The sequence below is a fragment of the Eutrigla gurnardus genome (genome assembly GCF_963514095.1).
Source record: "Eutrigla gurnardus genome assembly, chromosome: 11".
Lineage (NCBI taxonomy): Eukaryota > Metazoa > Chordata > Actinopteri > Perciformes > Triglidae > Eutrigla > Eutrigla gurnardus.
In genome coordinates this window covers 10,561,899-10,589,823 of record NC_139925.1, presented here as the reverse complement: position 1 = coordinate 10,589,823, position 27,925 = coordinate 10,561,899, and the positions used below count along the sequence as shown (strand labels likewise).

At 42.2% G+C, this 27,925-nt stretch overlaps 1 protein-coding gene across 2 annotated transcripts; it reads left to right on the top strand.

Annotated features, from left to right (window-relative positions):
- Positions 1 to 63: 63 nt before the first annotated feature.
- On the top strand, positions 64 to 27,925 carry tp53bp2a (tumor protein p53 binding protein, 2a). Of its 2 annotated transcripts, XM_084021957.1 has the most exons (21): positions 64 to 138; positions 424 to 582; positions 11,115 to 11,262; positions 12,380 to 12,493; positions 13,889 to 13,959; positions 14,638 to 14,739; positions 15,852 to 16,026; positions 16,175 to 16,356; positions 16,476 to 16,640; positions 16,892 to 16,930; positions 18,465 to 18,512; positions 19,786 to 19,969; positions 21,960 to 22,082; positions 22,271 to 22,392; positions 22,507 to 22,918; positions 23,948 to 24,801; positions 25,556 to 25,693; positions 25,851 to 25,984; positions 26,160 to 26,326; positions 26,490 to 26,689; positions 26,781 to 27,925. In XM_084021957.1, the coding sequence occupies exons 2-21, from the start codon at positions 556 to 558 to the stop codon at positions 26,820 to 26,822; spliced, it is 3,447 nt and encodes a 1,148-aa protein (XP_083878083.1). In that variant the 5' UTR covers positions 64 to 138; positions 424 to 555; the 3' UTR covers positions 26,823 to 27,925. The 2 variants fall into 2 exon arrangements, with proteins under 2 accessions (XP_083878083.1, XP_083878084.1); XM_084021958.1 differs by lacking the exon at positions 16,892 to 16,930.

The window sequence follows — 27,925 nt, the reverse complement described above, 5'->3', positions numbered from 1 at the left end:
TTCCCAAAGGGGGCGGAGCTTAAATTCCTAACTGGAATTTGTATCCTCCCACTACGTCACTCTGGGAGAGGCTGCGAGCTAAACAGCAACGCTGTCAGCCAACGGGGGGTTTCGGGCTGATTAACCAAGCGTCCTCGGGTAAGCTAAACCTAGAAAATATCGAATAACGTAGATTTAGAGTAACTTTTATCCGTAGTTTACACACAAAAAACGAGTATTTTTAAGCATTGCCTCGCGCTCGCAACGAGCCGTTTTAAAGTTCTAAGCTATGCTCAAACAACTACAACGGAAACTTTTGTCGTGAAGGCCTTGTTGTTTGTTGCAACAGGTCGTCGATACTAGATACAGTTAACATTAGTGTATTTTTTGGGGGATATTATGGTCGGATTCATGAAATAATTGTGTGCTGTGTTTTTAATGCAGGACGGGACCCCACAAGCAGGAGAAAGTAGCCTTGCCCATCGCGGGTTTTAGGCTCTGGGATTAAAGTGATCGCCAGTCCCACAGCTCTCGTCGAAACTGCCGGCGGGGATTCGTGCTGTGTTGGTTAGCTAAATGCGGTACGAAGCTAAAATGATGCCGGTGAGTTGATGCTTTATTTACTTGGCGACAAGTTTCAAAGCTGTCCCGTCGTTTTAGTGTTTCCGTTTTCGACAATTGTGTCGCCGCCGGTAATCCCGCATTTGGTGCCGCCGCTGAGTTACCTGGACATTTAAATTGACGTGGCAAGTTGATGCGGTCCTCCGCTTTGTGTCTGTGGCGGCACGGAGGTTCTCTTTGTGAAGTTTACTAGCTGTCACTGCTGTGTGCGTGACGTTTAGACGGCATGTCATTTATTTGCTTTCTGGGATAATATTTCGCACATGACTGCGGACGTCAATCTTACATGTAACGCTTAACCGGGCAAAGTCCCCTGCGCCAAGAAAAATGCCTTGCTGTGTCCACATCCAGTCTTGGGACAGTTGATGTTTACCTGACAAGAGAGTCATTCAGCTAACGGTAGATCCATTAATTGTGCGCTTTGTTGGTGTTACACACATCCATCCTGCTCAGAACGCACATTAAACACAAGGCACCTGCCAAGTCTGGATGGCACTAACGCTATCCTCAGCTCTGGACTGCTGCCATCATCATCATCATCAGCATCATCGGTCCATTGCTTTTTGCTGCAGTGAAAGTCTCTGTCTGTCAGCACACTAGAGAAATAACCTTCCCGACAAAGTGACAAGTTGTTGTTTATTTTAGTTATGCAGTTTTACTCCTGTTCATAGACGTGTTAATATCCCAATTAGTAACTAGTATGCATTTAACCCAGATAAAATAATTATCTCTTTAATTGATGTACCCGAGACTGGCATGGCAAACAACAAATAGTTATATATATAACTAGTCATTTATAATGTGGCAGTTTTTTTGCCCCATTAAACGATATTTCAGTTAAATTCCAAAAAGCATTGGAAAGTGCCCTTCACATTTTCTTTTATTGCTTGTTTCAATGTTTTGTATGAACTAAAACAGAAAGGAGCTCATTTAATAAAGACTTGGAAGCAGACTATTTTGGCATTTCATTTTAGTAGCCGACTTAAATTATGAATCTGTTGTTAAAATAGTTGTAGCAATAATAACATTAATTTGATCGGCTAATAGCTTGATAAACCCATCGTATCAAATCTAATGCCAGTTCAGCACTAGTTGCCAGGATGCTTACTTTTATAGACAGAACAGTCATTATGTGCCTGTAGTATTTAGTGTTTTTGTCTCAACTTCTCTGGTTTATTCTGGACTTTTTTGTCTTTGGAGAACAAAAATGTAAAGTCACATGCTGTATAGCACACAAGTACACTTTATTTACAACAATGTTAACAACAAATGAACAATCCAGTGGAACCCTCAGTGGTAGTATGCTCAGGTTCGACTAATGACACCTTTCTCTGCTCAGACCCGTGCTTCCAGTAAAACAGCTTGATCGGTGAATTAATCACCTTAGCTGTGGCGACAGAGAGCTATTTGTATGACTGCTGTCTGGAGCACGACCTCAGTCTGCTGCCACATGCTCATTTGTTATCACCAAGCTCCGTTCTTGTGCACAGCAATATAAATTGTCAACCTTATACTTTCATACAAGATTATTTTGTCTTAATAGGCCACATGAACCCTTGGTAACTGCCCCGTTCACTCCAATTCTGTCACCCGAGAATATATGTGTGTGCGTGTTTTGAATGAGATACAGCTTCTGGTGTCTGCCTGATAAACACAAAATGGCCTCTATATAGCCATGTCTGATGTGAGGTATTGTCTCAGACACTACAACCATAGCCCATGACCCTGCTTGTATACACCAGGGGCTCGGGGGTAGTGAGAATGTAGTGTCGTAATTACTGGCTGGGATGGTAAATAAGGGGTCACTGTTTCCTGAACACAATGAGTTGCCGGGACTCTTTAACAGTGCGTTGTGTAGAGCACAATGTGTGTGTGCCTGCACTGTGGCAGCACCCTGATAAAGGATGCTCACCCTTTTATTGAAGCATAGCAAGGTATAACTCATTTACCCCTGATTTAGTGTTATCTCTAAACCAGGCTTTGTTCTACAGACACTTTTTCATGCCACATTAAGGCTGGAATTTTCTGTTGGTTTATTAGTTCATATTTCATTATTGTGTTTTTTGCCATGATGTATTACATTTAATACTTACTTAAGAATATTTTGGCAACATAAAAGAACAGAAACAAGTTTTGTAGGCACATCACTTCCTTATTCCTTTCCCATTACTTGCTCTCTGTGTAGATTTTCAAGCAGATTAACTTTTTTGTGCCAGGTCTGCATATTTTAGTTTTGCATTCTTTGACCGCACATATTTACACCATGTCTTTGTTCCACCGCAACAAATCTCACTGTTTCTACACGTTGTGCTGTTGTTGATGATGGTGGGAAAATGAGATGATGCTCTGGGAAGCCTGGTTTTGCTGTTTGTGTCAACAGAAACCAGAGAAGGCTTTCTCTGCATCCACCACAGGCTTTGTCTTAAGTCTGTGGGAGAGTATGTGGTGGTTACGTAAGCAGCATCATCAGTGATCGCCAAAGACTTTCCAGGGCAATGGTTTGACTTTTTGAAGAAGTGTTATCGGTATGTATTTTGGACTGTATTAGCTGAAAAGAGTGCTGTAACACACTGTGACAACATTGACGTTTGCTCACAACCCAACAAGCTGGGTTATAATAATGTGAACATAAGCAATAGAATCGGTAATTAATTATTATTATGCACATACATCCATATACACATAAATCTCACTTTCAGCTATTAGGAAAAGCCATTCTATAAAAGTACGTTTTAAGACGAGAGTTAAAAGTAGCAACCGAGTCAGCTGATCTGATGCTCAGCGGAAGGCTGTTCCAGAGCTTAGGAGTAAGTACCGCGAAGGCTCCACCACCTTTTTGTTTTTGAAGTGCACTCTGAAATAGTTCAAAGACCCAGACTGGCAGACCTGAGGGGCCTGCTCGGACAGTACTGTACGAGGAGATCAGTACTTCAACTTTAGATCACTTTAAAATGGATACGAAGTGACTTCAAGCTTATACATTGAAGCCAACATTGGTGTGTGAGATTCGCTGTGTTTTGGGAAAAAGTCAACAATTTCCAACTAAAGGAGCAAACAGCGTTTCCTCAGAGTTGCTGAAGGTCTAATCTAGTCTAATTCCTCAGTTGATAAAAACATGACTGGACTACATTTTTATGTGTTGCTCCAGGCTCAAGTTGCTTTCTCGAATAACATCCCGGTGGCTGACTTTATGTTGGGTGTAAGGGGGCCAATGATTGGCTGTATTTCTTTTGAGACGTGTTCAGGGCCAATTATGAGACATTCTGTCTTGTCAGAGTTCAGTTTGAAAAAGGTTTGGGACATCCAACATTTTATGTTATATAGGCATGCTAATTTACTCGTGTCGGAAGGAGTTATGACTCATCTCTGTTGCTATGGTATTAAAAAAAAGAGTTGTGATGACAGATTATCTTTTCAGTTCTATGTCTTGTCTTCACATTTTGGACACACAGGCTTATTTAGTCATCACAGGCCTGAACAAAGAGTGTTTGCTGAGACAATTAATGGTAATTCTCTTGAACACATACTGTCAGACTGTCACACTAATGGCACAATACCAGCATAACATTAGCCTGGTTTTTGAGAGAAACCTCACAAGTCACCTGAGCAGGTATCAAGTTACCTACCATGGAATATTCAGTGACTCCCACGGATGAGGTATCCAGGTGAAAAGCAGAATTACACATTAAACTGACACAGCTTCAGAAAGACCCCTTTTCAAGCAGCGAGGACATTGTGACAGCATTTTGTTTAAGGTTGAAACACTGGTCTACTGGAACAGGGAGGCCATGGTTCAGAAGTTTACCCAGGGTGGTCTGGGAATCAGCCTTCGAGGAAACTTGATGCCCATTTTCACTAAATAGTCCCAGGAGGAACGGTAAGCAGGAAGTCAGGAATTAAGTCAATACAATTTGCATTTCTACTACATCTGAAGAGCCATGAAGATAATAGTAAATTAGATTGGTAACTCAAAGCAGGGGCCTTTTTTGGAGACAGAGTTGATGTTTTTTGGATGTAACAAAAACCTAATTCTTTATAATCTACTGATGTGTGACTCTGTTGTTTGAATTGATGTTCTTGTGAGTTGTTTAAATGTCAAACATTTAGTAAGACTACACAAAGTATTTGTAGTCCTAATATTGATACTACTGCAAACCAGTATTTGCTGCAGTGTGGATTGTATGGGGACTGAAACTATTGTCCAGGAAGTAGACCATGTTTCCTCTGGTCAAAAAAAATGGAAATGTTCCCAAAAAAGGTTCCTGAAGAATGGCTTTTATACTCTTCCTCCTCCAATTATCCACTCTCCTGATTCACCAAATTCTCTTTTGCATATGGCTTATTAAACACTGCAAACGCATCATCACTAGGCTTCTCTTTTTTTAGGAAACCAATTAGTATGTCTGCTACATTTTGGCAATTAGTTCCCCTTGTGAAATATAAGGGTTGATCAAATATAGTTTTTCATACAGTAAATCCCATACATCATCCTAGCCAACAGACTACATAGCACTTTGAGGTCATTTTAGTCTGTGTATATGACATGTTATAGCCTCCAGTTTGCTGTGGCCTTGTTGTTACTCTGACTTACTTCATCCATCTGTCAAGAACACCTAGAAAAAGGGATGCATGCTCTCCCTCCTGCATCATTTTGACTGCCATTTCCCTTATCTCTCAAATAAGCACAAGTTGGGACAATTGCGAGATTGCACATCATAAAGTTATAGGCTAACTACTGCAGTGCAGATGGAGAGAAGAGGTTGTCCTGATCAAAGAGTCACAGCTCACTGCAGCTTGTGTGTTCTCCAAAATGTTGTTCGTTCTGATTCAGTCTGCGTTCTGCTGTTTGTTACCCCTGACCTTTTCTCCCTCACCACCTCACCCTTTCCGAATGCTGCATAAAGAAAGTGAGAGAGTGTGTGTAAGAGAGATGAAGAGGAATAATGCATAAAGCCATGAGGGAGTTTTCTGCTGCCTTGCCTTTTTGAACGACTGCTGTGCTGGAACCGTGTCAAGTCTTGAAGCTGTGGCAGGGAGAACGGAGACGGAGATGATGCTGCAGTGTCTGACGAACCTGCTGTGATCAGATTCAGAGGTGACTCCCTCAACAAGACCTAGTTAACTCATTCGCCTACCACAGCACTACTTGTAATTGAAAACATGTGTGGACAGAATGCCCTGCAGACCCGAGGTGTCCCTTGTTATCTTCTGCTGCTGTCACCATGCCTCACGCTGTCCACTTTCCCAGTTGTCCCATTTCTCTCCTAGGCATTAGATCAGATGTTGTATGGTAACAATCCCAGTGTATTATATCATGCCTGTCATCTGAACTTTCCTTGCTATTTGAAAAATGTAGATAATAGACATTGCATACAACTGGACAAACACAACTGGTGTGTTTTGCACAACAATGAACAATAAATCCAATAACATGAATAATCTTAAGATTAATCAGTAAAGAAACAATCTTGTTATAGTTCAACTTTGAACCCTATTCATTGTGTGCGTGCATGCGTGTGTGTGTGATTGTAAAATTAGTCACTTGATGTTACAGGAGAAGGTCAGTAAGGGTATCTTATTCGATTTTTGGGTGTTTTTTGTTTAATTGATGTGAATTCTCAGTGATGGGATGGGCTTTCATTTGCTAGTTTTTCTGATATTGAAGAGTAATTTCATTACAGCACAATCCCCTGTGGTGTGTCTATTCTTAGAAACGGGAAACTGCAGTGGCAGACAGTTTTGATCACTCTTAACTCAATATGGAACCAATTGCATTTGGAAAGTGATCTTGAGAGACTAATGCAGTAGAATTGACCCTCACAAGGAAAGAGTGGATTGTCAAGGTGGGACACACAGATGGATATGCCACAAGGCCTGCCTGAAGTAACATCATCAAAAGATAATTCATTCTATGTTAGTTTTTTTTTTTAAATGTTTTTATTCTTGAACCTGTCCTTTACATTTGCACCATGACTCTGTTTCCTCTATATTGCTGCACTGCTCCTGCTCATTATCTGAACGATCAGTGGGAGTGCCGCACACCAGCAGAGCGTTCCTTCCTGTAATTGGCTAGGGGTACAGTGTTGATCTTTAAACTCAAGTCGTCTCTTTTTTTAGTCCTCCGTCTAAACAACTGGGGAGGCTTGAAAAGCCTGTTCCCCTCAGGCCTGCAATCAATGGCATCTGCTTCATGGCCCCTCTGCTTTTACAGCAGAAGGCATCCAAATGACTCCGTGTAGTGCCAAATCAGCATCTTATGGACGGTAGTCTTTTGGAGCTGATATCTTCAGTTCACAGTGTATCGCGTAATAGTCCCGCACCTCCCTACAGGGACTGCATCTCATTTCATCTCACTCTTGTATAACTGACAAAGAAGCCTGTTTGCACGTAAGAACTGTGGCAGTATATCTCTGTTTTTTCACATATCTCTTTTTAAAACTCTCAGTTCTTTTTAACAAGCAGGTCAAGTACGTGCTGCCAGCTGCAGTCACACTCTCTCTAAGATATGTTCTTATTACAGTGTCTTTTGTGTGATATGAAAGCCTTTCATCTTTCATCTCTCGCACTAAACCATAGATGTTCTAAAGCAGGTGTAAATGGCCATTAAAACGGTGTAGCTCTTTTTGTTGGAGCCAAATCAGTACAGTACCTAATTAACAGATGTAAACACCATAGACCAGGCACTGAACTGTCTGGGTATGAGAGTGAACACCTGCATTCTCTTGGGACTTTGTTACCCAGAAAGATATTTTATTTAAAACTTAAGGCATTGTGGCGGCATCCTAGCTGCAGGCTATTGGATTTCAGCTTACTATTGTAATACTGAGCCTGTTGAAAGGCTATATTTTTCTACAGCCGATTAACTTAATCCCTGAGATATAGCCCCAATGACCTAGCCTTATAGCTGCTCTTCTTTGAGAATCTACAGTGCAGGCTGCAGTGTTAACGGACACATTTCTTTGCACTGGCTATAATAGTAGGTTTGCAATTTCGTGCTGTCACACCAGTCTCAAACCCTGAGAGACAGCTTTGACTCTTTGAATAGAAATATATCGTTTTAATAGCGAAACCGCAGCAGCAGAGGCACCTCGTCCCTTTCTCCTTCCCCAGGGCGATGTCTTTGCCCTGTCTCAGGTATGCAGGAAGTGCAACTCAGCAGTTGCTTCTGTCATCCACTCTGATGGGCAGAAGGCAAGTGTAGCACATTTTTGTCAAATGTTGTCATATACAATCCAGATTAGTACAGCTCAGCTCCCTGGTTGTGTAAGGTCACTTAACACTTTGTAGGGTCATCTGTTATGCTTCTATTTGATTGTTTTGAAATAGACCTATCACGTTGTCATTGAGCTGTTTAATTTTACTCGCTGTATCTGTGAATATTTAATGAACTCTCATAGTATTTGGCTGAGTCGGTGAGGAGTTGGCACGGTTCTCACCCGTCAGTCTAGGTAGACTACTTTAGGCATTTCCTCTTAATCAAGCTAGCAGAGGCTCTGCAGTAGAGCTGGCCATTATGGAGATCTTTTCTCATATTGATATACGGTATCTGTTTACATATGAATAAGGTGATTGTGTAGTTTATGCAAACTAGTCTGCTAATAATGGAAAAAGTCAATGTGGACCCTCTGCTTTGTTAAAACGTCAATATTGTCTGTTATGATATACAGTGTTCAATATGAATATTAATGTATTACCTAACCCCATTCTGCACCCTTTAATCTTCCCAAGGTAATATGAATATGTAAAGATGTATGAAATTTGGTCTGATTACTTTAAACAATTATGTAATGTACATGTTGCACATGTGTGCGATATAAATGCAGTGAACGCATGCATTAAGCGGATGAAGGTCAGCAGCAAAGTGCTAACTCATCGAGGCTAGGTCTGGGTAGTGGTGGCTCTGGATCATTAACTTTAGTGCTGAGAATTGGCTTTTAGTGTAGGCATTGCCACCCCCAAGACTCCAGTCCCCTCCCATCAATGTGCCCTGTCCCCTCACTCTTTCAGTCTCTCCCACCCTCCACCCCCCCTCGCTCTGTTGTCTCTCGTTCACTCTCCAAATATTAACAGGGTCATCTGAATGTCCTACATTGCTGGGAAGTTGTGATGATGTCAGCTGCTCTGCACTGATCCCTGAATAGCTTTTTTTTTTGCTAAAGGCAGGCTGCAAGAAATTGATGCCAGTCGAGGTTTTATTTTAATTACCGGCCCTGACAGTGTAATTACTTATGTTAACTGATTCCAGTTTAGTTGTCCGCAACAAACGGTGAAGAAAAGAAAAGTACAGTCTTGGGTTTGGCTTTCTTCTCCGGGGTGGTCTTTCACCACAGAGCTGTTAGGTCTTCTTTGGCCGGTGAGGAAAACAGGGACAATGTCTGTACAGAGAAGGATGACTCACTGCTGATTCGCTCTATTGATGGGAATCTTTAATTTACATCCCTTTGGAGCAAACCAGTTGAGTCAGGTCCTCTGAGTCAGACTGCTACCCCCTGTTTCCACCTTCACCTCATCAGGAAAAAACACCCAAACAAGCCTTCTCCGGTTGTGCATGTTGCTACGGAGACTCTGAGAGGAAACATGTCACCTGCCCACTCACTCAGTAAGCTTCATTTGAAGAAGAAAAGAGGAATAAAGCCACTTATCTTAAGGCTGTTGTGCTTTTGCTTGGTGCACCCTACAGTTCGAAAGCAATTCAAATACTTTTGTTTCTGCACCATGGCTGCAGCTGCTCAGCCCCCCAAGCCCTTTGTGTTGTGACCCTAATGACCTGATGTTCCCACCGTGGCCCCTGTAGGCACGACCGTTCACGGCAGCATGCAGAGCGTAGAAAAACCGGGCAGTCCAACCTGGAGCTTTAGGAAACGGACAATACTATTACAACAAATATCCACTTTCCAGGTTATTCTAGTTTTTAGGCTGCTGCTGTTCAAGTTGTACCATGCCTCAGTACCTACTGTATACAATACATCCTGTATGTCACAATATTGATTTTTATTATGGCCTTATCAAAGCACACACTCTCCTGTGGTGTGAGATTACAGACGGAAGCATATTCCAGCACCGCCGAAAAGCTTCTTACATCAACGTGACTACACAGAGATACCGTGTTTCACTTTCATTCTTACTGTCAATGCTTGTATAGATTTTAGTAGGAGTATCACATAGGCAGGATAGGATATTTCACTCCCAGATGTGTATTTTTAAATTGACTGTCAAGGCTTTAGTTTGACATAGGCGTTCTTTCTTTTATTAAATGGACTCCAGATGCCAATTAAAACATAAACAATATTCTATATAAATATTTATTTGAGAATTCCTTCAAAATGTTTGTAAGCAATACAGATGCTGCTATAGTTTTTAATGTGACAGGTGTACCAGTTTTCTGGATCCTTGCTGTTCGACGGCTTATTCTTCCGCTCGTTGTTGTTTTTTTCTGCAGTAGCTGAAGTTTTCACATTCCACTTCACTGAGATAGTCAATTTCTTTTTAGCTTTTCCTAAACCCGTCTTTACTATCTGTCATTCACACACTGACAAATCCAGAGTCCTCAGTGGTCCGTTTCCTCGGAGTGCTTGGCAGGGCTATTTAATGTCTGCGTGTGTATGTTGGGATAGAGGGATCTCTCACAGTGGTGACAGCACTAGTTAGCAGTTAGATGGCGTGGGGGTAAGATGGAATTCTGGGAGTTGGCCTCTGATGATGGATGGAGGAAACAGATACTGCTATCTGCAGCCCCATTGAGACATACACCCCTTTACATTAACCTGACACACTTTACCACGTCCCTCACATCTGACTAAGTATTCTGGTCACTTTATTTAAAATTCACGACAGCATTCTTATTAGGCCGGACCGAGCAACATTTCTGTATCACTTTTCAACACACAAGTCTGAATTGAATGCTGTCGGATTAACATAAAGGCAGTACAAGGTGGATGCAGAGAGAGAAATGAACTGCATATCTTGTTCCCCCTCCTTAAATGACTGCAATAAGTGTATTATGTCGATCAATAACAATCTGGCCAACAGTCTATGCATTTCCAATATTCGTTTATGTCAGCTGTGTGGATGAATAAGTGAATATCCAGCAAAACACTTTACATGCAGCATCTGAGCTGAGAGGAATTAAATGAGAGCCGCCAACTTAACATCCTGTCATTCAGCGGAATCCGCTCTCTAACAACCTACTGTATAATGCAATAACAAACTGATGTGAAAATGTATCAGTGGCGGCACTGTTGGATGTGGTGGTGAGGGTTTCGGTGCTACGATGGTCATTAATGCTTAGTTGGCGAACACATTTTAATTTGTAAATGTGCTACCATGTTTGAATAAAGTTGTAAGAAACATTAATGTAAAGTGACCTACGTCTGACAAAATGTGACCACTTAAACAGATAGAATGCATAATATTGCTGGCTTCTATGTCTGAAAAGGGCTAGTGAAGCACACACACTCTCATCTGTCTTGTGTTGTTATTCAACCTCTACAACTAATCTCTCTCTCTGTCCCCAGATGTTCCTGACAGTATACCTCAGTAACAATGACCAGCATTTTACTGAGGTTCCCGTTACCCCGGAGACGCTGTGCCGGGATGTGGTGGACTTGTGCAAGGAGCCGGGGGAGGCAGACTGCCACCTCTCTGAGATGTGGCGTGGATCTGGTGAGTGGTGGTTCCAGAGTGGTTCCTTATCCATCTACACACAGTGGGGAGCTCGAGATATACAGTCACATGCTGTTTTGGTTGTGGAATATTATGGCTGTATCCCAAGGGACGGGAATCAGTGTGCAGGCACTTGTTTGTCGTCTTCTTCTTCTTTCTTTAATTAGAGGGAAATTGCTTTTCTGAAGTGGACCATATATGGAGATTAGCTGTGTGGTCAACTGCTTGGGTTTTTCTTTTTGAAGGGCTTATCTTGTTTGGGCCTGCAATGCAAATGAAGCAGAGCCCATAATCCCTGTAACAAACACAAGCACCCAGACATCTCCCACATCTCTCAGGTGGAAGGAGGGGGATTGAGATTTCATGCCTTTCCCCCTTTTTCTCCATCTCTGAGAGTCAGGAGGTATTCAGAATCAAAACTCGAGGAGCCAGGCTTCGTGGCTGTTTCCATGGTGATGCTGCTAAAAGAGTAAAGAAAGTGCCAATTATTGTGTTTGAGTACTTCCACAAGTAGTCTGAAAATATTGTCTGATTTTGCAGCCGTTTCTCTGCAGACAACTACTGCCTCTCCTTGAAAACACAGCAGTGACATTTTACATCAAATTTCGATTTAAGATATTAACAAGCTGGATGTTACATCAGTCTGCTGATTTATTTTGCAGTCATTCTATTAAAATATATTGTTTCACTGACCTCCACTTGACTTTAATGTGTCAGTCCATTTGAGCAATGAAATGGTCTCAAGCACGTTGAGGAAAACGTCTAGGGAATAGATGATGAGCCCTTTGGCTCCGTACCAGCCAGAATAATTGACAGCACATCAAAGTTGTTTTCCCCCCCAAGGTGATTACTCAGGAAGATCAACTAGATGCAGATGACGCCGGTGAAATGAATTTCCTTTTCAGTGTTGGCCAGCAGTGTCAGGGTAGTGGTTGAACAGGATTTCACATCGCAACCCTCACGTGCATGCTTGACCTATGTTGGTGTTGACACATGTTTTTAACCTTGTCTAATTAAATATAATTAAAGTCATTTGATTATTATTTCAATATTTAGTTTACGGGTGTGTTTCTATGTCATGCGGGAGCACTGACACATTTATGTATCCTGTTTGCAGAGCGTGCTGTAGGTGACGGGGAGAGGATGCTGGATGTGCTCCAGCGATGGGGACAACACAGGGCAGAGGTGCGCTTCTTTCTGCGTCACAATCGAGCCCCTAGCAGGGAATCTGGTAAGTGTCATTCTTCAACAGATAATGAAGCACGAGCAAGGGTTTCTATGGTCTCTCAAGTCATTGCTTGGGCGACGGCAATCCCCAGAGAAAAGACATTTGACACTTACATAGTAAACTCCAGAGATGCCTACAGCCTCTAAATGTACACACATCCACTCTGGTGCTATGGATTCATGAAAGGAAATTTACATTGAACCAGACCTCCTGTCCTCTTACTGTAGAGGCTTAAATGTGCCTCTATGAACACTGCGTTTGCCCAGAAAAGGGTTTTATATTAGTAGGCCTCAAATCCTTGAACAAGCCTTATTTAGCTGTACTGTTAGAGGCCACATCGTCATAAGCCTGTTACTTTTCAGTTTTCTTAGGAACACAGAAAACTCCAGTATTTTGGTCGTACGCTGTCCTCTCAGCTCCCAGTTGCATAACTAAGCCCTTTTACCTCTCACAGCTTTAGTCTGGCCCAGGGATTAGACGGCTGTTTTCCCTTCCTGTTATCTTAGCCTGCACTTGTTTTCCCACTGTTAGCTTAGCTCTGCCCAGCGTTTGCAACACAGTGCTGTATTACCTTTTCATGTTACGGTATTTTATTTTTATTACGGATGGGTACTTTTGGTCCTCTGTTTTTGTGGTATCAATACGGTTGTTCACAGTCCTACTTGTAGTACGGAGTCAGTTTAATGTTCAGACTTCCTGTTTCTGTGCCGGTGCGTTCTTTCACACCAGGTCAGAGGACAGAAAGTATTCTCTGCTGAATTGAGCTAGTTTAGTAATTTCACTCTTAATGCCACTTATTAAGCCTTAGCATGGCGTTTTGTTCACACCAACACTTAACCAGGATGTGTATTTAACATGCATACTGTGTTTCAAGGCCATCTAAAGCCATTATGCAAGCTAAAGGGCTTTGGACATAGGCCAAGGCTTTAAGGATGGATCTGGATTGAAAGACCCCTCCCCTCAGCTGTCAAATGCCAGTAGCATGGTTGGATATAAGTGCATTTATGTACGCAGACAAGCACATACACACACAATTGTGAGACCCGCCACCAGACGGTTATGCATTAGGTTAAATCCTGAGATTACTGCAAGTCACAAAGAACACTGATCCCAGTTGTTTCCCAGAGGAGCGAAGATCATTCAGCACTAGACAGTCTGTTTTGGCCGAGCCATCTCCTGATCTAAAAATCTCCTCTGCAGCAAGTCCAGAGAAAGTCGTACAGTGTGTTCCCTTGTTTGTTAGCGACAGGGACAAGCAAAAAGACAAGGGGAGGTTCCAGTCATTTCTCACAGTTGTCTGCAAAGACCCGTTTGCTGTTTCTTGGTTTGGACTTAGCTGAGGCAGCCAAACACAGATTGTGATGTCTGATGGAGTCTTCTATCGTGTTGGTTATTCAGGTGGGTCAAGAGGCTCAGAGCAGAAGAGGAATGGAGTAAAGGGTCCTCCAGAAAGAAGAATGGAGAATGGGGTGAGTTTGCATGTGTTGTTTTTCGAGACACTGACACTACCTTATCCATATCTTTACACACAGTTATTTTATTTAGTATTTTAATTTAAGAAGAAGAATAAAAGCCCTGGAACTCTTTTCCTGGGCCTTATTGGAATAATATAATTTGCTCATTGCTGATTGAAGGTGGCATCACCACCAAGATGTTTACAGTTGTACCTTTATTCCTGTCATGTGTATCATGTTTCTTTTTAATTATTAAAACATTCTGTGACCTGGTTTGTTGTTTCTTTATCCTGAACAACAAACTTGATGATTTGCTAAAGGTTATTAATTAATTCAATTCAAAAACACCCTGCAGTGTATAAATGCAAATGGAAAAACTAATCAGTGCATCATAACATCAACATGACTGTTTACATAATTATCAAGTCGAGAATGTCACTTAAAAAATAAATGTTTTTTACTACGAATCCTCAAACCACTAAAAGGTCTCCATTGATCCTCTTTTGAGGGTTTGAATAGGAAAGTAAAGAGATTGCTCCTCTAATCTCCCCACAGGTGTTTGTTTCTTGCTGCTTTTGATTTTCTAACTTCAATGCTACATTTGTTGTTTTGTATTATATCTTGAATGACTATCAAAAGTGTGAGTTATAGCACAAGATTGCATGACCCTTGTCCCTGTAAAATTCTGCCCAGGTGGCGACTCCCCGGATGGACATGACGCTGGCCGAACTACAAGAGATGGCTGCCAGACAGCAGCAACAAATAGAAGCTCAACAACAGCTCCTTGCTTCCAAGGTGCATAAAGATGGAGTGCAAGATGAAAGGGGGGGATGAGAGCTGATAGAGACATGGACGGATGAAGAGGTTTAAGTGGTGGAGATCAAAGTAAAAGCCAGGAGGATAGACAAAATAATGGAGCATGATTAAAGAGGGGGTTATCGGGAGAAGTGGGGAGATGGAACATACAACAAGGTACTAAAGCAAATCTAGTGCACTATATATATATATTATTGCACATGGTGGTTGTGACAGACAGGTTAGATGAGTTGTGGATGGCTACAGGCGTAGGTTTTATAATTTGAGACGCCTGGGACAGCTGACTACCTTGGATTTTTTTCACTCTGCAGGACTCATCTTGTATTTGAAGTTTTTTTTTTTTTTTTTTTACTTGCTTAGGACTTCTACTTTCTCATTTTGCTCAGGATTTATTGGCGACTGTGGGAAAGACACTTGACGGAAAACATTTTATTTTCTTGCTGAGGCAACTTAAAATGCTTCTGTTCTGCTGATCCAGACACACGTCCTGAATTAAGATACCTTTAGAAAATGATCTTGTGCGTTTCCTATTTATTTAAATAAATTTGCTAAAATATGTCCTGCAAGCTGAAACATGTGTGCTTAACCTACTTTAACATTATGGAATGTAGCTTCAAGCAGTCGTGCATACTTACAAGTCACTCATATGTCAAGTAAACAAACAGGCATTACCATCGCACACATCACCTGATACAGTCTCAGATAGACTGTGTCGTGCTATCTTAAACCAGTTTGGGAGATCTCTGTCACGTGTATAGTGCACGCTATCATAGTTCAAGACTTACTATTGGTTTCAGAAGGTTTAATACTGTGAAGCTCCACAGAATGTTTTCTTAATCCTCATTAAAACAGGCATCTTGATATTAAATTAATCACCAACAGTCTTCAGGAGTTTCATTGGGAATTTAATTCTCACCACAGCCACCTTACCAGAGTGTGTAGTTCAGTACCTTGCCTGAGAACAGCAGCTGTTGAGGAAAGCATACCCTGCCATGGATTTGTCACGAATGCAATGCTAACAGGGATGTGTCTCTTTTATTATGTTTCTGACATTTGCTCAATGCTCCCTTTCTCCTCTTTTGTCTCTCTAGGAGCAGCGACTGCGCTACTTGAAGCAGCAGGAGCAGCGTCAGCAGCAGCAGGCCTCTGAGCAAGAAAAGCTGCAGCGTCTCCGAGAGAACATTGAGAACCAAGAAACCCGGCTCAAGAAGGTCCGGGCTCTCAAGGGCCAGGTGGAGCAGAAGCGCCTCAGCAATGGCAAACTGGGTAAGCTTTAGTGAATTTTATCAATGGATGCTTGCTGAGAATATTATATTGACTATAAGCATGGAATATAATGTCTTTCTTTGACTTCCTGTCTTCATGATATTCTGTGTCTCTTACCTTTTCTCCACCTGTTGGTCCCGCTCTCCAGTGGAGGAGATAGAGCAGATGAACAACCTGTTCCAGCAGAAGCAGCGAGAACTAGTGATGGCTGCTTCCAAGGTGGAGGAGCTCAGCCGACAGCTGGAGTTGCTCAAAAATGGCAAAATGGACAACTTCCATGACAATCAGAGCTCTGTGGCTGAGCTGGACCGCCTCTACAAGGAGCTACAGGTGTGCAGAAACAATAATGTCCAAATTGGATTCAACACCAAAAATTGAGCTCCAAAGAGCACAGACATTTAAACAATATCTTGTCTTTGTCCTCATGTCTTGTCCTACTTGGCGGTCAGCTGAGGAACAAGCTCAACCAGGATCAGAACTCTAAGTTGCAGCAGCAGAGAGAGGGCCTGAACAAACGCAACCTGGAGGTGGCGGCCATGGACAAACGGATCAGTGAGCTCCGAGATCGCCTATGGAAGAAGAAGGCAGCACTGCAGCAGAAAGAGAACCTCCCTGTAAGTATTATCACACCACTACAGCATTCATATATCCGGATACAGAACCCTATCACAAATATAGTTAATATATGTAACTATATTTGTGAAAGGTGTTCACATAGCTTTGATCGTTATTGTGACTAACAATTTGTCACGTCACTATAATTCATATCTGCAAATCAGTGATGGAAATGACAGAGCTCCGTCTAGTGGCCAGATAATAAAGGCTGTTTTTTTTGTTTTTTTTTATCTCTGTTTACCTCCGGAAGCCTCAGATGCCCTGGCATCCAGAGCTCACCCATGCCAACGTAAGCTTTCTGTGTGGGGAAAACCAAGTGACTCCCTCTTGTCAAAGGAGTCCACTCCTATCTGTCGTTTTCCATTCTTTGATCTGTCTGTCTGAGATAGCTGGTGGGGACTGATCATCATTTTTGATCGTGTCAGAATTTACACTCCTACTTCTTCGCTCAGCTGTGTTTTCAGTCCCATTTGGTGGAAACTACTCATGAAGAGGAGAGAGGAGTAAGGAGTGCAGGCTGACATCAGACAGGCAGGAATGTCAGGGGAGATGCTATCTTTTCTTGGCTGCACAGAAACGGGAAAAGTCAAATAATCAGTAAACAATCATCTTACTAAAAAACATTGGCTTTTCAAAACACATTTTATATGAAATATGTGGCAGGTTCCAACTCCTACTAGAAAATGAACAATCCACTCTTTGCTAGGTTTGATGGGTGTAGAAATAAAGTTAGAGTTAGCTGCCTGATGTCTCCTCTGCTCCTCTATCCTCTTTCCAGGAGTTGTTTTGAACACATGTTGCCATGGGGCTGTAATTAAGAGTCAACAGATCTGTTAGGAAGAACATTATAACATGTTCACTGCTTGTGAAGGAATAGCAAAAATGTAAGGGTGGCAATGCAGAAAACATAATCATTATAATGGAATGATGGATGATTTTATGTTTTTTTTACCATCCTATAAACACAAATCATTTTAGTCTGTCCTCTATGCAGTAATTTCTTTAATTATGTTTCCATGATGGGGTCGATTTCCTCTCAGACATAATTAAAGTGTTTCACTGGCCTTCACCATTAACTTTCTTTCTTTCAACCAAATTAACATTCAACCAATAACCTCAAATGTTGTTTTTCATTATTCAATACTGATTCATAACCGTGTAATGCAAATCACAAATCTGTTTGTATTCTGTGCCATCATATTCTTTTTTCTAAATTGTAGATACACATATAATGGCCTCCAGCATGCCATGTTTACTAAGCAGATGTAGTGTACAAGATCTAAAGTGACCTATGTTAGAACATAAATAATCCATGTTATAATGTATATTTAACATATCCCTCTGAAGCTCTGCTGGAAGCCTTTTAGTAGCAACTTCTAACCTAATCTAACTATAAAGTACCCTAACTTCCCTTTTAATGTCTCTTTGACATATAATAACGTAGAAACGGAGCACAGAAAGGTATGTGTGTATGTTTTTGCGATGAAGGCCTCAATAGGCCACAGTGAGGAGATGATTTACCCACACACCCTGCCTGGAATCATAATGAGTGGTCCTTTTTCACACAAGCACAAAGACACACTCCATCCAAGCTGCTCTCTCTTCCAACCAAATGGCAAGCGTCTGGCTGACATCACCCAACAAGCACGTATGACCATACTGACTGAAGAGAGGTGGTCTGAGTGCTGCCAGCCTAGAGTTATCCCGCAGTCTTAGTGATATAGTTCAGAAAGCACTTAGAAAAGGCTCACATTATACTGCAAAACAGGGGATTATTTGTGTTTTCAACTGCTGTTGCATGTTTGTGCTTTTGTTTTTTCAAGAATGGCTATCCTGGTAAAGAGAGGGCTTCAAAAGACACGCATCTTCAGGTAACGAAACTAGAATTGAAGCTGAACATATGCGTCTCTTTTCTTTCTGATCTCTTCAGTATGACTTGGCACAGCAGATTCCATTAGTTCCTTTTTAATTCAGACCTTTGATGGGCAAAAAGAGCCATGCTCATCTTGTTTCAAAAGGACAGCTTGTCATATTGATAGCTGTAGGATAAGTTTTTGCCTGGGGATCGAGCTGTATTTTTTTAAGATGGTTTAAGTACTTAAAACTGAAAGTTAATCAGTGTGTCTGTTGGGTTTGGTTTGCATAATGGCATTTCATGTAACATGTTATATCTATGACAAGGTTGCAGTCTTCTAACTTTTAAGATTTCTCCAATTAAGCCTCAAATTTAGCTAGAGCCTTTTAAGATGTTGTACTGTCAGTGTGGATTTTACCTGTCCAAAAAGCAGAGACCATACCTATCCTAGCTGTTTTAAAATCACTGCATGATGGTCCATTGGAATGTTTAATAAAAAAACCATGCGGATCAAATTAATGTATGAATATTTAATAAATCTGGGTGTGTTCAATCTTTATAAATCACCAACTTTAAGCCATGTGTTGATTATGGTTATTCAGTAGTATTTAAACAGGGTGATTGCTAAGAAACCTTAATAATACCAATGTGAGTGCTTCAAGGCAGGGCACGGAGGATATTGATGTTAGCCTACCATTCCAACATCTTGTCCAGATTTAAATATCCCTGTTATTGCTTGGTGGTTTGCCAATTTGTTGCATTAATAGATCTCTTCAGAGAACCAAATTTCCACTTCCCCCAGACTTCACTTCATGACGGTACACCCCAAAAACACTGACTGCTTTACTAATCTTTGAACACTTCCACGCTTACCAGAAAAAGTGCTTTAAATTTGAGTAAGAACATGGCCTGCTTTGGCGCCACCTTCAGGCCAAAGTTTACAAATTTAGCCTCTAGTGGCAACAATCTAAAAATATCAAGTTGTCTCATTTTTCATCCATCATACCATTTTGTTCCTTGTTATGTAATGAACATTACAGCCTCAGAGGGATGCCGTAGACCTTTTAGTGATATTTATTAGTACCTCAATATGAACTCAATCTCAACATTTTTTTTTTTTTCAGTTTTTTAAAAATTAATAATCAGATTTGGTCACCATTTCATCATCTCTATGTCTGAATAATATCGTCTCCCTCCCTGCTGTCTACTGTAATATGAGATAGTTTAGATCACTACAGGTGCCAAAGAGTGTCCTCTTAAATGTTCTCTCCTTTCCTTTCACCATACAGGTGCCCTCTGACGGTCAAGCTGGACAGCAGTCGGGTCCATCTCGTGTGGCGGCAGTCGGCCCATATATCCAGTCGTCCACCATGCCCAGGGGCCCAGTGAGGCAGGACCTGCTCGTAAAACCAGCCTACCCAGACGGCACTGCCACCCTTCCAGGCCACGACCCACAGAACAAGTCTGGCACAGGTGAGCATGACCATGATGTTGATCTCTGCCTTCCAAGCGGGCCTTCACGTTGTCCCTTCTGTCTTTTTACATTTAATTTCTTCACCTATTTCTGCGACAGCCCACTCACGGATTTTCACATCACAAATTTGTAAAAGAGTGGTCAGCTGTTCCCTATGATTCTTTGTAAATGTCATCAAGGAATTGTGATGCTTTTTTAAAAACTGAAATGTGACTGTCCTGCCTCCAGCAGGAGTAGAGGATTCTGGGATACCTACTGCTTGCCATGTCACTCTGAGCTCAGAAGGTAGCTAGTTACCTCGTGGATGGTGTGTTGAGACATGAGTATTGCTGAGCCTGAAATCTTTTTTTTTTTCCCTCCACTCTTTCCTTTTTCTGAAGAGCTTTTGATGTGTTTTGCAGTGAGTTAAACCAGTGTGTGTCACCTTCTATTTGTCTTTTCAAAATCAAGTTTGAGAGACTGTACATGGTACTAGTAGTTGTTACACCAGCACCCTGTTCCCACGGACTGCAGTAGCATGTGTGCTGTGTAATGTAGTGGAACAAAGTTCGGCCAAACCAATGATGGACCAGAGCAACATATCCCGCTTAAAGATGTTCGTCGTGCCATCCACTTTCTCAGTAATTCTTTCTCACGCACTCCATCTCTAGTCTCGCTCTCTTAGCCCTAAATCAGTCCCCCAGTGGATAGTGGGCCAGCAGAGCGCTTTATGTAATTAAAAATGAATGATCCAACACCAGAATTAGTCATTACAAAACAACAGCAGAAGGGACCAATCCCTGATTCCTTCTCTTACCTCCTCATCAGCCCATGTTTTCCTATTTGAAGCCATTCCACATACAGGAAGTAAAAGTAACAGGTTTTTTTTTTTCCCAGTCTGTCATGATGTTGCACGCAATTATTTCTGCATGCTGAGTTGATTTGCTGTATGGGAAGAAGAGAGATAGGGGATGGGCGGGGATGCAGAGGAATCTGCTCTTCGTATACACCCATTCCCAGTTCTTCTCTAGCAGGGACATTGTGCGTTGTATCGGGCAGGCTCCTGGGGGTTGTGCTGGTCTCTGTGTGGCCCCTCAGGCGGGCCCCTGCCTGGGCCCAGCCAACAGCGTGTCTAGGCCAAAGGGAGATCTGGAGCTCTAAGGCTACTTTTGTTTTTCTTGTCTTTCGAATGCATCTTCAGAAGCCATGTTCTTGCTTAAGCCTCTGAAAGAGCTGCGGGCTAAGAGAAAAGGTATACACCTGTGTTTGTGTGTGTTACGTGTGTGCTTCTCAAATACTTTGTTCCATTGTGTTTATCTTTCATTAGATTGATTCTCACTGAAAACGATTTTGCTATTTTCATAATTTCCTATCTGGATCTTTGGTCCTGTTTGCTTGTTTTGCTGCTGTTTGTTAAAGCGTGTTTGTTGAGCTTTCTCCTCAGCTCTTTTTCTGCTGCTCTAAATGGGTCAGTTGGAACAAATATATAACTTTTAGTTGAACTGACATTCTGTGTGGATTCTGACCAATCCAATCAGGTCTCATAGCAAAATGTGTGTGGTGTGTGTTTGTTTGTTGGTGTACAAGTATAACACCTCTTGTGAGGCAGCATTTAATTAAAGTCTGCAGGCACTGTGACGGAAATCATCATGTTTTACCCTCTTTGATGTGATGCTAATCCTGCTAGTTGCAAGACCCTTATGCTTTTGTAGCTCATCTGACTGTGGATGTCTGTGGACATGCATGGCCACTGGCTGGGTCTTAGTCAGTCAACCAAAAACACAAATGATGAGTAACCAGAGAGGCAAACTGCTTCAAAATCCACTGTTGGTTGTTGTTTTTTTTTTTTTTTTTTAAATCCATGATTGTTTACTCTGTGTGACTCTGCATAACATACAGTTCACTGAACTTATGATAATATATGTGTGTACATATGTCAAAATGATGGTATATGCTAACATTTACAGACTCTGCCCTCTTTTCTCCCTCCTCTCCTGCTGGTCCCTACAGGCCTTCAGTCATCCAAGCTGGCAGACTGGGGTCCTTCAGCTTCAGAATCCAACACCAATGGTCATGGTCCATCTTCAACTCTGCCACGAATGACTTCTCACTCCAACACTAACACAGAGCAAGGTAAGACAAATACACACATGCAAACCCCACGTGCGCACACAGCCTCTCTAATGCAAATCATTTCTGGAAATGGGAAAACAGTAATGCAGCAAAAGCCCCTTTGGAAGCTTTTGTTGTGTGTGTTTTTTTTTTATAGAATCACACTGTCTCGACACTGACTTTTACCTCTACCTGTGGTTTGTGTATAGATGAGACGGAACTGAAGAGGGACAGAAAGGTGCGTCCATTTTCCATGTTTGAGCCAACGGAGGCTCCTGCCACCTCCCTCCGCAAAAACCAGAGCAGTGATGACCTGGTCAGGGACGCTCAGGTGAGAAGGAATGGGAACACTGTCCTTACATCCTCATAAGAAAATCAAAAGTCAGATTTGGTTATTACCAGCAGGAATACACCCTTGCATCTAATTTGCTATCTCTCTCTCCAGTCTGCTACCAAAGCTCCAGTCAAGGTGCCTCCTCCTGTTCCCACCAAACCAAAAGGCCCTGCTGTCATGCCCTACAGCAAACCAGGTCTCCACACAGGCACCTTCCCCAAAGCCAAGCCCCAAAGCCAGCAGCCCCAGGTTGCCCAGGGCCGCACCCCTCTCCCACCATCACAGAGCCAGACACTCCCTCTACCCTCCAAGCAGGACACTCCACCTGCAGCCACAGTACGGCCCTTCACTCCAGAGCTGCCCTCCTCCAAAGATGCCAGCCTGAGTAAGCCCCAGACGTTGGCGGCCAGCTCCATTTACTCCATGTACACGCAGCAGCCTAAAGCAGGGAAGCCCTTCATCCAGCCTGGTATTCAGGGTGCTCTCAACAGGACTCAGAGCCGCACCAATGGATTTGTCAGTGGTAAGAATATCCAGTTGTACATTTTGTTAATTTAGTGCCTGAATAGTGTTTGTGAGGTGACAGAGGTGAATAGGTTGGTTACACACTTTACACACTTTGAATGAAACACAAGTTGACTGTAACACACAAAATCTATGTCACAGTATCCCTTAAAATGGAATGAAAATAAAATCTGAAGACTAAAGCTGGAGTTCACTAAACGTAAGAATCCCAATGTAGATAAGGGTTAAGATAAGTAGTATCTTGTGTCACTTGAGATATAATCACCATAAAGTACATCTGCCCTGCTGCTCCATTCTGCTCAGCAAACTCAGCAAGAAAATGTTCACACGCCACTGACCAGAGGAGCAGCTAGAGAGGCTAAGCCATCTGTTACATCTTCACTTTACAAACGCAATCGTAGGCAACCGTACCTGCTGCTTCTGACTGGAAATGTGGAAATGAAATGAACCCATTTCTTTCCAGCCCAGAGTCAGTCCTGAGGATTTTCTTACCATCTATGCTAGATCTGTAAATGGACTACAGTATTATTTGGCAAAGACATTTCAGGGAAACGGCACAAGAGAGGTTATTAAATGAGAGTCTGACAGGCAATGCAATGGAAGCCATGGATGGAGTGCATCTTAAGTCTAATTAGGCCATAATAGGCTATGATAGATGCAGTATGATTAAGTTATTATACAGTAAATTAGACTGACCTGGTAATTAAATGAAAACTAAAACATTTAACTTTGATTTCTGGTTATGTAGAGGTACAGTGTTTAATGTCTCATAGCTTCAGTTCAAAGATTAATGACACGAACAATATTGTGCATCTAAAACTGATATTCCCATCAGGTGAACATTCTTGATCAATGTTCCCTTTAAGATGAGATAGATCCGTCTTAAGAGTGTTTATCGCTGCATCTCTTGCTTAGCATATTGCTGACCTGACAGGATTATTTAGCATAATGTTTATCATTTTGTTATCTTGAGTTTAAGGCTGCAGACGTGGCAGCAGTAACACTTGTTTCCTGACTTTGTTTGTAGTGTATGGTAAACCAGTGATCCCCGGTGGAGGCTCCCTACATCCAGAGAACCCTTACATGGATCGCCGCTCTCCTGCCCTGGAATCTGAGTTGGACCACAGTGGAGCCAACACCATGGTTCCCAGCCCACCTGAGGGTCCCCAACCAGAAACGGAGCGCATTCCCCGGCCCCTGAGCCCCACCAAGCTGCTTCCCTTCATTTCCAATCCCTACAGGCATCAAAGTGATGGGGACCTGGAAGCCCTGAGAAAGAAGCTCTACAATGCCCCAAGGCCCCTGAAGAAACGCAGCTCCATCACTGAACCAGAAGGTCCTGCAGGGCCTAACATTCAGAAACTCCTCTACCAGAAGACCACACTGGCAGCTATGGAGACTTTGACCACACCAACCACTCCCACCTACGCTGGTGAAGCAGATAAGGCAACGGAGGGATCTGCGGCGCCACATGTTCCAAGCCCTCTGAGTGCTGCAGAGAACCATCCGTCAGAGACAGGACAGACTCTGGAGGGAGGACAGCTCCCATCTCACATCCCAGGTGTTAATGTCTCCGTTCCAGCTCCTTCTGAACAGACCAAACCACCTTCAGCCATCGCAGAGTGCGAGGAGATTATCCTCCCTCCTCCCCCATCCCACCCAGCCCCCAGGCCGGATGACGCTATTTTCCCACCACTACTCAATGCTGGCTTGGAGGATGCAATGGCAAACCTGCCCCCTCCGCCACCAGAAGGCTTCCTGGAAGAGTTCCCTCCCTACCCACCACCCCCATATCCCAGTGGAGCAGAGCAGGAAAGCTTGGGAGAGGACACCTTTAACATGAAGGCGCCTGAGGTCACTGGCCAGGTCACGCTGCCACCGGTATGACTCACCACATTAAACTGCTGAATCACAATTATTATGTGGCTCTCAGTTGGCTTGCTTGTGTCACTACAGCCCTGGGTCTACAGTACAGGTTACCCTTGTGTGCTATGTGTGTTTTTAAATCCCCTCACATGTTTGTTTGTAAGGACACAGGGGCAGGTCATGAATTGCAGTTGGTGCACTTTCTACTTTTTAATGACCCGCTGGTTAACAGCAGTGACCTCATCTGTTATATAATTTTATAATCCCTATCAAGTACTGCTATTGTTTCTGGAGAAAAATGGGTCTTATTCTTCTTACACTAAGCGGATACCCAACCCACTTTCCTCCATTCTGTGTTAACAAACACCAGTTTAGATGTTCTTGTTGTTAAGCCCTTAGTGCAACTCATTTAAGTGGGTTTTATGGTGAGGTGGCAGGTGTTAACCCAAAAGGACAAACCAATAAGAAATCAGCATTACGACCCATTTAAGACTTGCGCTGCACTTGGTTGCATAATCAGGTTTTCAGAGTTATGAATTTGTGTCTGGATAAACTGGATTAGCAATGCATTTGGAGCTGGAAAACAAGTCCCTCCTCTGCCGTTAGTCCAAATTGAGCACAGCAGAGAGTGGAGGCTTCCACTTTAGCAGGGCAGGCTTCAGGATCAGACTCTGCATTCTCACGTCTTAGATTTAACATTAATTTTCCCTTTGTCGTAACGGCTGTTTGAGATCATTTGTGTGACACACCGTTATGATCGTCTCCTTAGGGAAAGAGGACCAACTTGCGCAAGCTTGGCTCTGAACGCATCGATCACAACATGAGAGTGAAGTTCAACCCGCTTGCTCTGCTGCTGGACTCTTCTCTGGAGGGAGAATTTGACCTGGTCCAGAGAATCATCTATGAGGTAAGACAGGAAACATTTGCTATGTATTGTAACATGGTTACAATGTTAAATATCACATTGTGAGAGTAGCTTTGCCTGTTTTTCTGGTATTTTAAGTCAGCTACCAATATCTAGGAGTAGTGATTATATTTCCTTATTTGTTATTTCTCATTCACAGGTGGAGGATCCCAGTCTACCCAATGATGAAGGCATCACTGCCCTACACAATGCTGTCTGTGCTGGACATACAGAGATTGTCAAGTTTCTGGTTCAGTTCGGTGTTAACGTCAATGCAGCTGACAGTGACGGCTGGTGAGTTCAAGTTCGTCGCTGACATGGTTGATTAGCTTCAGACAAGTCTGAACTATTTTCATTTGTCTACATGTGTTGACCAACTCAACTATATGAGCTTGTTAACAACAGAAACCTGAATATAGTATAGTGGCTCCAACTGTAATCACTTAATTAATCTGTTTTTCCAACATAGGACACCCCTTCACTGTGCTGCATCCTGCAACAATGTGCAAGTGTGCAAGTTCCTGGTGGAGTCTGGTGCAGCAGTGTTTGCTATGACTTACAGCGACATGCAAACGGCAGCTGATAAATGTGAAGAGATGGAGGAGGGCTATACGCAGTGCTCCCAGTTCCTCTATGGTCAGTAGCTATGTTATTATTTTAGATATATTTGTTTTATGCTCTGTCGTGTATGTTTTGTTCCTTTTTTTAATATTTACATTTGAATTCTGTTTCTATCAAACATTCGCTGCACTTCTTTTTACTTTTTGTACTTATTATTTTTAAATCCGTCTACCCTCAGGTGTGCAAGAGAAGATGGGCATCATGAACAGAGGGGTGGTCTACGGTCTGTGGGACTACAACGGTGAAAACCCTGATGAACTGTTGTTCCGCGAGGGAGACTGCATGACCATCATCCGCAGGGAAGACGAGGACGAGATCGAATGGTGGTGGGCGAGCATGGGCGAATCTGAGGGGTACATTCCCCGCAACCTCCTTGGGGTGAGTCACTGAAACTGTAACGATGATAAGAGTGTTTATTTAATGTCAAAAAAATGTGCATTTTTGACATTCTTCTTGTTGTCTTTAACAGCTCTACCCCAGAATAAAGCCAAGACAGAGAACCCTGGCTTAAAACACAAAGATAGCTGCACATTCCAGTCTGCCAGAACTCTCAAACACACAGGCTTTAACAGATGAAAGAAGCGACAGGATACACTGCTGAAATGAAGAGAACAGGACAGACCAAACGATATGAAGGATCAACTATGAACACTTTCTGGCACTTTTTCTTCTCTCTCTCTCTCTCTCTCTCTCTACGACAGAGGGATTCTCCCTCTCATTTTTCCAGGCCACACTGTGTACTGTGTACCTAAGACACTATTGGCATTGTTTTCCTTTATTCCACTGTTTTTGTAATTAGTGTCTGAACAGATTTCTAAACTGACAGAAACTCAAAATGTTGGGATGTAAATGGAACAAGCAGTATTTTTTATTGCTAGATAGTAATTTTTACACTTTTGAATAGTCTTTTGAAACAGTTTTCTGGGCTTCTGGTTATTTTCTAACACACGATGATGATGATGATGATGATGATGATGATTTTGAAACCGCGACAAACTTCGGGGATTAGTGACTGTGCGACCATCACTGTTCTGACAAATAGAAAATGAGACAATTGGTGGAAAAAACGGTGATGAAGCTTTTGATTGATCTATTGCTGTTCATTCTGTGGTCTATGATACCTAGAAAGCCAGTCTGCTTTCCTGCATTGTGGTTGAGATGCCATAGATTATATGTGTACATGTACTTCTGTCATAAAACTAGTGAAAATTTACTGTAGGAATGATATTACTATGAAAATGGACTTTCAAGCTCTTTAGAGACCATTTCACCAGGAAGGAGATGTCATGCAGTATGAATTTATTATTTTATCACAGCTATTTCATGACAATATAATGTAAGAAGGTAAGTATAATACCAGAAACCTTGACTTTTTGTAATAGTTGGTAGGCAATCATCATGCTATATTGTAAAGTCAGAGACCGTTTCTCAAGTTAAATAAAATTAGAAAAAGTTGAACCTATTCAACATGAGTTCCCACAACTCATCACATATCTGTCAATGCAGATGTATTTATTTTTGTTACTTTTACTTTAGACTGTTTGTCAGAACTATAATCACAAATATACTGTAGTATTTCAAACATTTACAATAAAATACTTTATACTAAGTGTA